The sequence below is a fragment of the Neophocaena asiaeorientalis genome, unplaced genomic scaffold (genome assembly GCF_003031525.2).
Source record: "Neophocaena asiaeorientalis asiaeorientalis breed wild unplaced genomic scaffold, Neophocaena_asiaeorientalis_V1.1 scaffold265, whole genome shotgun sequence".
Classification (NCBI taxonomy): Eukaryota; Metazoa; Chordata; class Mammalia; order Artiodactyla; family Phocoenidae; genus Neophocaena; species Neophocaena asiaeorientalis.
In genome coordinates, this window is record NW_020172172.1 from 1,217,611 (window position 1) to 1,230,465 (window position 12,855).

A 12,855-nucleotide genomic window follows, 5' to 3' on the forward strand; every position below is an offset into this window, starting at 1 on the left:
GGGACCTGGGGGGCGAGGGTGGAGGTGGGTCGCGGCGTCCCGGGGCAGGAAGAGGTCAGTGGTACGAGGGGGTCGTGGCCAGGTCGGTGCTGGATGAGGCAAGCCAGGCTCAGTCCCCTTCTGACTCCAAGCCCGGATCCGTGGGAGGGTGGCCGAACCGGAGGAGCGGTTGACCGAGCTCCATTCTTGCTCCGGAGGATGAAGGGAGAGGCCGGGTACCCTCTCGTCCTTGTAGCATACTGGCTGCCTGTGATCACTGCTCTGGGCCTCAGTTTCCTCTCTCTGTGCCAAGGGCTTGATCCCATAGAGCTTGTCCACACCAGACACAAAACAATGCTGCTCATCTGGACCCCAGGCCAGGTCCTGGGCCCACTGCCACCGCTCCGGGCCTCGGGTCACAGATTACAGGGTGGGGCGGTTCTGGAGTAGGGCAGTTATGAGAGACTTCCTAGAGACCCAGAGAAGTCTAAGGGGAGGGGCCTTGGAGAGGTCCTTGTGCCCCCACCCCGCACCAAGCTGCTGAGGCTGCATTGTGCCAGGTGGGGTGTCCTGCCCACAACGAGGGCGGAGGGAGGTGCCATTTTGGTTGAGTCAGGAATGTGGAAAGGGAGCCATGGGAAGATGTAGGGGAGAGGCTTCCAGGCAAAGGAAACAACAAGTGCAAAGGTCCAGACACTAGAATGAGGTCCGCGTCTTAAGAGACACAAGAATCCTGTAGCTGGAATGTAGTGAGAACTGGGGACAGTGATAGGAGATGCAGCCAGAGGGACAGGCAACTGGGGATTTGATTTTAGGGAAGCTTCTGGAAAGTTTGAAGCAGGGGAGTGGCATGATCTGATTTATGGTTGAAAGATCCCTCTGGCTACGGCGGGAGGATGGATGTAGGGACCAGGGAGATCGAGAGAGGAGCTCGTGCTGCCAGTTGGTGTGAGAGGCTGCTTTCCAGAGCAGGGCAGGAGTTGTGAGAGGGCTGGCCAGGCTCAGGGGCCCGGATGAACCAGCCGCTGGCCAGTCTGCTGGGTGTGAGGGGAGAATAGGAACCCAGGATGGCTCCCAGGTTTGGGGCCTGAGCAGCTAGATGTTCCTGCCATTTCCGGAGGCTGTGAGGAGGTAGATCTGAGAGAGGCCTGACGTGGATGTCAAGTGTAAGGGCAGACGTGCCAGGACAGATGGGACGAGATAAAGGAGACAGATGGAGGCTGGGGGAGTTCGGGAGGGGTGGGAGTTGGGGTCAGAAGAGAGCGTTTCCATGGTGTTTACAGCCTGGGGACTGGAACTTGGGGAAAAAATAGAAAGGAGACGGGGAAGGAGCGGAGGCTTGTGCCTGCTGACATTTAAAGGCCCCAAAGGAGGCGGCCGGTGTGGTGGGGAGAAAACTTGGGCTGGGGGAGGTTTCAAAAGGAAGGGTTGGTCAGCGGAGGTCCTGGTTGGTGGAGGGGAAAGGTAAGGTGAAGACAGGGAGCCAACCCCCAGCTTGTGGGCTCTGGGGACTAGGAAAGGGCCATTTCCAGGGAATGAAGAACGAAGACCAACCAGGGTGGACTGAGAGAGAAAGTGAGATGAGGTGGGGAGAAGTGACTGCATGTGATTTTGCTGGGGCCCAGACAAAAGGAGTCGGGAAACAGGTGTGCACAGGCAAAGAGGTGGAGCCAAACGCAGGCACCTCACAGGCACACACGCACAGTCACAGAAAGGAACAGAGGCTCAAAAAGGCATTCTCCCACACACGAGGTCAGACACACAGACACACACAGGGGCTGGCCAAGTGCCTTGTGACACGGGCCTCCCTCCACACACAGGGACCCAGTAACTCTATCTGTTAAACACAGTCACACACCGGCAGTAGGTCCTCCTGGGCACAGCTGGACCCAGATTTCCTGGAATCCCCTCACCCTGTGACAGAGAGCAGTGGGGGTGAGGACTGGACATGGGGAAAGGGTCTTGGGACCAATGGCAGCTTTTTTTTTTTTAAGGGATTTTTAAAAATTAATTATTTATTCATTTATTTTTGGCTGCGTTGGGTCTTCGTTGCTGTGCACGGGCTTTCTCTAGTTGCGGTGAGCAGGGGCTACTCTTCGTTGCGGTGTGCGGGCTTCTCACTGCGGTGGCTTCTCTTGTTGCAGAGCACGGGCTCTAGGTGCGTGGGCTTCAGTAGTTGTGGCGCACGGGCTTAGTTGCTCCGCAGCATGTAGGATCTTCCCGGACCAGGGATCTAACCCGTGTCCCTTGCATTGCAGACGGATTCTTAACCACCGCGCCACCAGGGTAGCCCCCAGTGGCAGCTTTTAGCAGTGTTCCCGCGCTGGAAGGGGCATCCACACCGGCTGCACCGTGGCTGGGACTGAGGCCTGTGGTCTAAGTTAAGGATGGCCGTGCCCCTGGAGGTTCTGGAAGGCTCTGTTTTCCAGCTCTTCCCCCACCGCACAATCAGGAAGGAAAGGAGGGGGCAGCCTAGGCGTGGAAGCTGCGTGTTCCCTGCAAAGGCTGGACTGGCCTCTCCCACGATGGGTATCAGCGCTCCCTGGGGAGGGCTGTGCCGGGCAGCGAGCCCAAATTGGGGTGGGGAGGGCAGCAGAGATGCAGGAGGGAGCCCTGGCCACCTTCCCCCACCTTCTGAAGTGACCTGGGTCTCGCAGAGCCAGACTGCCGACCCCCCCCCGAACCAGCCTTGGCGCTGCTTCCTCCTAAAGTTTGCTGGGGTGGCCTGGCCTTCTGGAGGTTGGGGATCAGGGACTCTCAGAAGGGAAATCACAGTGGATTCCACACCCCACATCTTGGTGCAGCCCAGGCCTCCATCCCCCGCTCTCTCTGGCCACCGGTACCCTGGAGGTGAGGCCTGGCAGTCCAGCCAGGGGAAGGGGTTGGCTCTCAGAGAGCTGGGTTAATATTTGTTGACTGACTAACTGATTGACTAAGTGTGAATGCCCCAGCCCGACAAGTGCTGGGGCGTGTCCTGCTGGGCGGGAACAGGGATTCAGTTACAGTGTTGGGGAGGGCAATGGGCAGAGCCTGGCCCCGAGCCAGGCCCAGCACTGCCCACAGGCAGGGTGAAGGAACGAGCAGTTTCCAGCAGGTAGGCCGGGCAGGGAGGAGACTGGGGGGCCAGGGTGGGGAGGGCCGCCCCAAATGGGGTGTACCACGTCGGGTGACTGGGCTCGGGGCTGCCGAGGGGCCGGCAGAACTGGGAAGGCAGCGAGCAGCCCAGCAGGTGAGGACACTGGTGGAGGCAGGGAGGCTGCGACCAGAGCGATCCTCAGGGGCAGGAAAGTGTCAGATTTTCTATGGGGTGGGGGGCGTGTCTGTCTCCCAGAGTCCCCACACCTGGGGCCACAGGGGAGAGAGAGTGCATTGGGGAAGGAAAGGGGTGTGAGAGGGCAGCTCCAGGGGAAAGAAGGGGGCATCTGGAGGAGGAAGGGAGCACAGAAAGGGTGGAGGGGCAGTCAGGAGAGAAGGGGGCACTGGGGAGAGGGAGGATGCATGGGGGGAGGAAAAGGGCACCCAGTAAAGGAGGGGGCACCGGGACAGAAGGGCACGTCAGAGGAGGAACTGGACATCTGGGAGAGGAAGGGGGCCATGGCTGGAGGGAGTGAGCCCCCAGGGAAGAGAAAGGAGCTTCCAGTAGGAGGAGAGGATACCTGGTAGAGGGTCACCACTCGGGGTGGGTAATGGAAGGGGAAGAGGGGACACCCTCGGGTGGGAAAGCCTGGTGGGTCAGAAGGGGCACTCTGGGGAGGGCAGGGGCCTCCTGAGGGAGAAGAGACTGCCTGGAGGAAAGAAGAGGGTGCTGGGGAGATAGGGCCCCCACCCTTTGAGCATCCCTTCTCCATCCCCCCAGAATCCAGTTGGAAGACAGGTTACATGGGATGAGGCCTCAGGCCCTGGGAGCCTGAGAGTTTGGCTCTGCAGGCTGGCACTGGATATACGGGCACCCTCCAAGCTCCCTGGGGATGATGCTGTCCCCACCCCGTGCAACCAGCCCAGTCCCAACTTCCTGGCCACAGTCTGACTTCCCTGCCCCACGGGGAGCCCTGGTGACCCCTGTGCTGAGCCAACCAATCTTCCTGTCACTCTGTCACTATTTCACAGTTACAGCTCCTAGTCTGTACCTCTGGTCACTGCCTGCCTGTGCCCTGGTGGTTGTCACTAATCACTGCTTCTGCCCATCACCGCCGAATGTCACTACCCCTGTCACTTGATGTCACCACGTGTTTCCTGTTGCTTGAGACCACCATTACATGGTCACCGTGTCTGCCTGTCACTCATGTCACTGTCACAGCAACAGGCCATCACTGCGACAGCAGTTCTGGGTGCAGTTAGTGCACGTGGTGGCTCCCTTCTCTGTCCGCTTTCACTCCTGCAGTCATGGGCTGAGAACCTGCCAGGTGTCAGGTAGCAGGAGCCGGCAGTAAACCAGGAGGACAAGCCCCTGGCCCCAGAATCCAATGCTCTAGTGAGGGAGGCCAGGCCGTCAGCACACAGGGTCTCCAGTACGGGTTCGGGGGGCGGCTCTAGCCCCAGCTGGAACCCCCTCTGCCCGCCCTGTTCTGGGCAGCTCCCTCTTCCACCCCACCTCACCCCACATCCACGGCCATCTTGGCCCTCTTTGAGAGGGCTGGGTGTTTCCCACTGTGAGCTCACCAGGGCCTGGGCCCGGCCTGGACAAAGACGTAAGGAAGCTGGGCCACTCGGTGCCACCTGCCACGCTCTGCCTCTGATTCTGTAACTCTGTATCTCCCCTCCCACTTCATTTCCCCTGATCATGCAGGGTCAAGGTTGTTCCTCCTGCTGATATAGCATGGCTAGAGTGGAGTGGAGAGGGGAGGGGAGAGGAGTGAACACACACCAGGGCCACTAGGAGTGAGAAATTCAGAAAGAAGGGACTTCTGGGTCTATTGGGCAAAGCAGCAGCAAGAAGGGAAAGTTGCAGCTGGCAGGATTTAGTTTACACGTCGAAAGAATTTCCACGGATGAAGGAATGACCAAACCTCATGCAGAGGTTTCTGAAGGAGGGATACAGGGAAGCCCGGGGTCGTTGAGAGTCACCTGCCGACATGAAACAAAATCCAGAGCCCCCTTCTTCCCCAGATCCCTCTCATTCCACGCTTCTCTCTCCTGTGCACACTCAGAACCACAGAGCACGGCAAAGTTGCTGTTTGCAGAGCCAGTGGCTGTTTGCAGTCTGTGTGTATTAAGCGTTCAGCTGTGTTTCAAGAATTTGAGAATGTTTTGGTCTGATCTATGCCAACTGCTCACGTCAGCTAAGCCTGTCACTTGCTGCAGAGTCTGTCATCTTCAGAGACAGTCCGTGTGTGCAGAGTCTGTCCTGGGTTTGCAGAACATGTGTCTGATCTGCAGAGCTTCTTTCTGCCCTGAGCCTGTTTTGAGAGTGTCTTTTTTCAGAACCTGGGTCTTTTTAAACAGTCTGTCCCTCTTTCTTCATGGATAAGATATGCTTTTATTGCAGAAGCGGCCCTGAACGCAAGCCTATCCCTGTCTCCGGAGCTTGTCCCGCGGCCTTGGCTGGGACATCTCTTTCTGCCTAAAAACACCGTCCCTGTCTATAAAGCATTGTCTGTTTACAGTTCCTGGCCCTGTCAGCAGAACCTGTTTCCTCTGCAGGGAGTATCTCTGTCTCTAGACTCTGTCCCTATTCATAGAGTCTTTTCCTATTTCAGAGCCTATTCTGTCTGCAGAACCTGAGCCCTATTTGTACAGTCTGTGACATTTTTCAGGGCCTTTGCCTATTTGCACAGCTTGTCTCAACTTCCTGGATAGAAATTCTTGTCTGCTTGCAGGCTCTACTCCTACAAAGAGTTTCTCACCTGCCATGGGTCACTGTGTCTGGGAGCACCCCTGTCTTTCGACAGAGCACATCCCTGTTGGCAGAGCCCATGCCTGTCTGCACAGTCTACTCCTAATTCCATGTGTACTTGTTAACAGAACCTGTCCCTATTCATGGAGCCTTCATCTCTCTCTAGAACTCATCCTTTTCTAAAGCCTGTCCCTGTTTGCTGAACCTGGGCTCTCTACAGAACCCAGCCCCGTTTTAAGATCTTGCCCATGTCTGGGGCATCTGTGCTGGAACATGGAGCTGATTTCCTGGCCGGCTCCTTTCAGCACATCCTGCCCTCTCTGAAGACACTGTCACTGTTAACAGAGGCTGTCTGTTTGCAGAGCCTGTGTGGGCTTACAAAACCTATCCCAATCTGCCAAGTCTCTGTCTATACAGGCTTTGTCTGCAGAGCCTGTGTCTTTTTGCAGAGCCTGGATTGCTCTGCAGAGCTCACGATTGCTTGCCCAGGCTGTTCCGATCTCCTTGTTTGCAGGATTTGAGGCTGTTTCCCAAGGCTGTCCCTGCATGCACAGCCTGACCATGCCTAGAGAGCTTTTGCCTGTCTCAGAGCCTGCCTCTGTCTGCCAAGCACTTCTCTGACTGGTGATGCTGTGTCTCTTTGCAGAGGCTTGCCTATCTACATGCCTGTTCATATCTGCAGAGCCTGTCTCTTCTGCAAAGAGTCCCTGTCTTAAGGGTTTGTCCCCATCCACATTTGCAAAGCCTTTCCCAATTCTGCAAAACCCCTCCACACCTGCAGAACCCGGGACTGTCTGTAGAGCCTTTCTCAGCATTCATAACCTTTACTTGTTTGCCCTTGTCTGAAGCTTGTCTGAATTTCCCTGGGTCCAGTCTGTGTCTCTTCACGTAGGTCATCCTTACAAAGGTGGTCCCTGTCAACAGAACTCATCTTTGTCAGGAGAACCTGTGCCTGTTGCATCCCTTTCCTGGGTCTGAGGAAGTAAGCTGTCCCTTTTCTCTGCAGGTGCTGTGTCTCTTTGCATGGTTATCTCCTAACTGTCTGAAAGACCTATGCCTATTCGCCTTGTGTGCAGAGCCTGTCTTGTCTACAGGATTCTGTCTCACTTCAAGAGCCTGCCCCTGTTTGCAGAGTCTGTCCCTGCCTACAGCACCTGTTGTGACTAGCAGAGCCCTCGCCTGGCTGTAAGCCTATCACTGTCTACAGTGACTGTCCCTGGCTGCAGATCCTGTGTCTGTATGCATAGCCTGTTTCAAACGCCCTGTCTGTTTGCAGAGGTTGTCCATAGACTCAAAGCCTATCATTGTCCACAGAGCTCAGCCCTGTTTCAAGTACACAAGCACAGACGACAAGGCAGGTCCCTGTTTGCAAAGCCTCTGTGCCGACGTCTGCAGTACCCTGGTGTCCTGGTGTGCTGGCCCTTTTGTTTACGCAGCCCTCCTCATGAGAGGCACAGGCTATGATGAAGGGTCTTTGGAGAGCTGTGTGTGGGGAGAGCTCTTGCTTAGAGCCCAGAGTACAGGCGGCCAGGGCCTGAGGACTCTGGCTACTGTTCCCTCCCTCACTCTTTCCTGATCTAGGATGGACACCAACAGGGGCCTCCCAGCCATCGAGAGCCACAGGGACCTCCACATATGGATCACTGAGGTGAGCTGCACGACCAGACAGAAGAGCTGGTGATAAAGACAGTGTGCAGGTCTCTGAGACCAGTCTTCTCCCGCCCCCCACTCAGAGCTCCCTCCCCCTACGCCAAAGGGTCATGGCTGGGAGGAACAGGGTCTCCCAAGTTGTCACTAGGCACCCTCCTCTCCCAGAACCTGAAGATGGTGCCGGTCCCCGAGCGGGCTTATGGGAACTTCTTTGAGGAGCACTGCTATATCGTCCTGCACGTGAGCACTTCAGGAGTCTGGGGGGTGGGGGGTGGGGTGGCTGGCCCTTTGGGGGTTCCGTGGTGCAGACTAAGCCCCGCCCTGGGAAAAGGCAGGCTGGGAGCCCAAGAATCGCATCCCATACGGAGGCTGCTGCCTTTGAGGCCTCTTCACCCTTCCCTCGCCGGTCTCCATCTCCTGTCGGTGGAAGCACCTGACCAGTCTCCCCACAGCCCTTTGTACATCCTCCACCTCGATCTCCCCTCTCCGCCTCAGCCCTCGGGCCCCACCCCACTCCTGGGACCTCAGCCCCTCACCACACACACGGATGCAAACACCTGGGCCCTAGGTCCCCCAGAGCCTGAAGGCCACGTCGGGGGCGCCCAAAGACCTGCACTACTGGGTCGGGAAGGAGGCGGGTGTGGAGGCGCAGGGTACGGCGGGCTCCTTCGTGCAGCACCTGCAGGAGGCGCTGGGTGGCGCCACCGTGCAGCACCGCGAGGCGCAGGGCCACGAATCCGCCTGCTTTCGCAGCTACTTCCGCCCTGGAATCATGTGAGTGAGGCGGGCAGGGGGCTGGGAGGGACAGGGGCCGTGCGGCGGCTGGCGGCCTGGGGCAACTGTCTCCCTCATCACAGTGTGTGGGGTGGTATTTTTGAGTGGGGCGGGTGACAACTTATTGACATACAAACCATACCATACACCCCACCCGTTTAAAGCATACAATTCAGTGATTTTTTAGTGTATTCACAGACTTGTGGGATCCATCGCCGTAATTTTAGAACGTTTTCAACACCCCCAGAAGAAGCCCCGTACCCTTTAGCATCACTCCCCATTTCCCCCAATACTCCCTTGCCCCAGTCTGTATAGATTTCCCTCTTCTGGACATTTTACTTAAATAGAATTATACAACACCATTTATGGATATACCACATTTTATTTACGTATTCATCACTTAATGGACATTTGGGTTGTTTCCACTTTTTAGCTGTTATGGGTAGGTAATACTGTTGTTAACATTTGTATACAAGTTTTGGGTAGTTTTCCCCCCCAGTTTTATTGAGATATAACTGACACACAGCACTGTATAAGTTTAAGGTGTACAGCATAATGGTTTGACTTACATATATTGTGAGATGATTACTGCAGTAAGTTTACTCACCATCCAGTATTGTATACAAGTTTTTGTGTGGACATATGTTTCTCATTTCTCTTGGGTGTATACCCAGGAGTGGATCCCGGTGCTGTTTTTCAGTTTGCTTTTCTGTTACTATGCCCAATAGAAATATGTCTTTTGCTGTAAATTGCTTCAAATATTTATTTAATTAACAATTACAATATATTAGGTCGAACCATAGGAAATTGCCAGTATTCGATCATTTCTGTTGAACCTGATACATGCAAATGGTATATACATAAATGCACGCACACATGTATACATGTGCATGCAGAAAACACGCCACCCCATGTATGTCCACCTACAGATGGACACCCACATACGTCGGTGAGTATTCATGTCCACCTACACACATATACGCGGTTGCATGAATTCCATGCACGCACATCTGTACGCACACGGATAAACAGATACACGTTTTTCCCCACATGCATACATGTATATACACATTCATGTGTCCACGTATCTACACATGGATAAACACGTGCACATTACTGCCCCCATATGCTTGTACACACGTGTTCATATCTACTTGCACTCACGTATTAAACAGGCATGTGTCCCCGCGTGCGTGCATGCAGGCGCGCACATCTGCACTCACCCCTGCGCATGGCAGCATATGGTCTCACGTGGGACCCCATGCTCTCCTCAGCTACCGGAAGGGAGGCCTGGCCTCTGCCCTCGAGCACGTGGAGACCAACGTGTACAACATCCAGCGACTGCTGCACATCAGAGCGGGGAAGCACGTGTCAGCCAGCGAGGTGAGAGCTGCCAGGGATGCCACCCGACCATGGACTCAGCTGGACTGCGTGTCCTGAAGTGTAGGGAAGTGTGGAGGGCGGTGGGGACAGTGGGGGGAACGTGGGAGGTCAGCATTCCCCGATGGCCCATCCTGATGAGGAGAGAGAAGGCAGAGCCAGGCTTCCAGCCCCACCCGTCCCACAGCTCCTTTGACCCTCTGTTTCCTCATCTGTCCCATGGACACACTGAGAACTAGGGAGGTGAGGCAGACAAGATGATGCACCTGGATGGCTCTGCTACGCAGCACAATGGGAAGTAGCATGATTTAGGGAGGTGCACAGCCCCACATTCTCATACACGTCATAATTGTCACCCACAGGCACACCCAGTGTCTCCACTGTTAGCCCTAATGCCACTCGGTCCCTAGAGTGCCCTTGTGCAAATTAGACCGGAGCGCCCCTTACTTCCATCTGTCAGGATATTGATGGGAAATACTGATCTTGTGAGAACAAGACGGTTTGCTGCCATCAGTGTAATGAACAGTCAGGAGTTTGACGCCTGCGATGTGAATGGTGACAGTTGTGTACGTTACTGTCTGCATGGTATGTGGCAGCTCTGTGACTCACAGACAGTCCCACCCAGGCTCACACAGTGTCACCCACAGATTTAGTGATCATACATCCCTGGTCATGCAGCGCCACCATGCAGCCCCAGGTTTTGCCTGTTAGCCTGGCATAATTATTCAGAGCTCCCACTTTTACTCTCCAAAGCATTGGGATGATACTTGCCCTTTTCCACAGATAACACACTGTCCCCCACACAGGTACACATGCACTGTCAGCCAGGAGCTCATACACTTCTTCACATTTGATGTTCACCTACACACACATCTACACATGTGGATAAACTGGTACTTGCGCCCCACTTGCATCCATGTGTCTGTGTACGCATGTACTGCTGTGGACTTGCACTGAGTGAGAAGTGTCAGACTCGGTCACGGACACCCTGTGAAATGCAGCATAACCTACGTTTACACATGCCCAGAGATGCACCCAGCCACATCCACAGTGACGCTCAAGGTCTCACATGCTTACATGGATGCGTGCCTGCACACCATCAGAGTGGTGTCACACTCACACATACACCCAGTTGCACGCAGCTTCATGCACATAAGTGACACACCTGAGCTATGCGCACGTGGGCAAGGACAGGCTGCAGTGCCCCTCCACCTGGGTGCGGGTGGTATGATACACTGTCTCCCTCCCTGACGCCTGGCTCTGGCAGGTGGAGCTCTCCTGGCACAGCTTTAATAAGAGTGACATCTTCCTGCTAGACCTGGGCAAGATGATGATCCAGTGGAATGGGCCCAAAACCAGCACTGCTGAGAAGGCGCGGGTCAGTGTCTGCCCCGGGAACTAAGGGGTGCAGTGCTCGGGGAGAGGGGTGGTCCTCCAGGTGCCCATCCTCCAGCTACCCCAAGACGTGGGCTTCGCTCTCGCCTAAGAAGCTGAGAAGCACCTACAAACTGAGTCCAGATCCTGAACTGGTGGTACCCCTGGATGCCAGGATAAGGGGATACCTCCCCTGGCCCCCAGCCTCTGGGAGCTGAGCAGTGACAGGAGGATTCTGGGCTGGACTGTCTGAGAGGTGATGGGGGGCATTCTGGGGATGCTCTGACTGCCAGGTCCTGTCCCGCAGGGCCTGGCCCTGACCCGCAGCCTCCAGGACAGGGAGCGTGGTGGCCGTGCACAGATTGGTGTGGTGGATGATGAGACTGAAGCCACTGACCTCATGCAGATCATGGAAGCTGTGCTGGGCTGCAGAGTGGGCAACCTGCACACCGCCATGCCCAGCAAGAGTACTGACCAACTGCAAAAGGCCAATGTCCGCCTCTACCAGTGAGCAGACCTTGGGAGCGGGCAGGGTGGGTGGAATAGCCCAGGCGTGCATGTCCGGCATTACTGCAATAACACGGTGTCTCTAGGAAGCCCTCTAGAAAAGGTTCATGGGTTTCTGGGGCAGGCCATGTGGGACCTTAGGCCCAGCCTGTGCTCTTGCATGGCTGCCTTTCTGAGAACGCATTGTACAGACAGGGCGACTGAGGCCCTGAGAGGGCCAGGGAGCTGCCTAAGTCTTCACAGCAAGGCTGCAGTGAAGACCTCAACCTGGGCCCCCAGCCCCCAAGCCTTCTGCCTCTGGAGGTGCAAGGGGCAGTGGTAGCTGGAGTGGAGCCAGGCCTGGGAGGAGCTGAGCTGCCCACATCTGGATGCCTGTCCCCTAGTGTCTACGAGAAAGGCAAGGATGTGGTGATCCAGGAGTTGTCAACCTGCCCTCTGGCCCAAGACCTACTGCAGGAGGAGGTGAGGCAAGCCTGGCCCCAGCCATCCCATCCATCTCCCCACCCACTCTACAAGCCCAACCCAGTCTGGACCACCTACTGACCAGCCCCACTTTGGCTTCCAGGACTGCTACATCCTGGACCAGGGTGGTTTCAAGATCTACGTGTGGCAGGGACGCATGACTAGCGTCCAGGAGAAAAAGGCTGCCTTCAGCAGGGCTCTGGTGAGGCTATGGGGCCCTGGCTTAGAAGGACATAGAGCTGCCCTGGTTCCTGGGTAGGGAGGAAACCGCCTTACCCTGCAACCTAAGCTGGGAGAGACATCCATGTCCTGGGGTCTAAAGAGAGAGGTAATCCTGCCCTGGGGCCAGGAGGGGGATACATCCTGCCCTGGGAGCCCTGTCGGATGGAGGAGGACATAACCCTGACCTGGGGTCTAAGCCTGAACACCCACCGCCCTGTCTGAGGGCCGAGACACAGCTCTGCCCAACGGTCCGAGGGGGAACACAGTGCCCCTCTCTGGGGTACCGCGGGCTGCGGCCTGCCTTGGGGGCCCAGACAGGGTAGGACCAGATAGCTTCCAAGAAACCATGTGTAAAAGGGGGATGTGGGGGACCCGCCTTGAGGTCTGATGATTCTCCAAGCACTGGGTGCTCCCTCCTTTTCCAGGAGGGGAGGCAGGGCTCTGCCTGGGGTCTGACGGGTGGTCACAGCTGGCCCTTCCCGAGGCCCGGACTAACGGGACCCTGCCTGTCCTCAGGGACTTCAGAGAAGTCGGTAGTGCCGGAGCCAGCTCCTTAAGCCAGTCATGAGCTCAGTTAATTAAAGCTGCTCAGTGCACTGGCTGGCCCCGAAGCGTGAGCGGCAGGTCCTGCGGGTGGAGCGGAGCAGTGGGCCCTTGGGCCACACGCTTGACAG

At 56.2% G+C, this 12,855-nt stretch overlaps 1 protein-coding gene across 1 annotated transcript in view; it reads left to right on the plus strand.

Annotated features, from left to right (window-relative positions):
* The first annotated feature begins 7,393 nt into the window (after window positions 1–7,393).
* VILL (villin like) overlaps window positions 7,394–12,855 on the plus strand; it is a 13,971-nt gene continuing 8,509 nt past the window's right edge. Inside the window, exons 1-8 of the mRNA XM_024756603.1 lie at window positions 7,394–7,460; window positions 7,628–7,702; window positions 8,031–8,236; window positions 9,511–9,619; window positions 10,884–10,994; window positions 11,298–11,497; window positions 11,881–11,959; window positions 12,063–12,180. Of these exons, the coding sequence (XP_024612371.1) occupies window positions 7,395–7,460; window positions 7,628–7,702; window positions 8,031–8,236; window positions 9,511–9,619; window positions 10,884–10,994; window positions 11,298–11,497; window positions 11,881–11,959; window positions 12,063–12,180 (964 nt within the window). The 5' untranslated portion in view covers window position 7,394. The remainder of the gene's footprint in view (window positions 7,461–7,627; window positions 7,703–8,030; window positions 8,237–9,510; window positions 9,620–10,883; window positions 10,995–11,297; window positions 11,498–11,880; window positions 11,960–12,062; window positions 12,181–12,855) is intronic.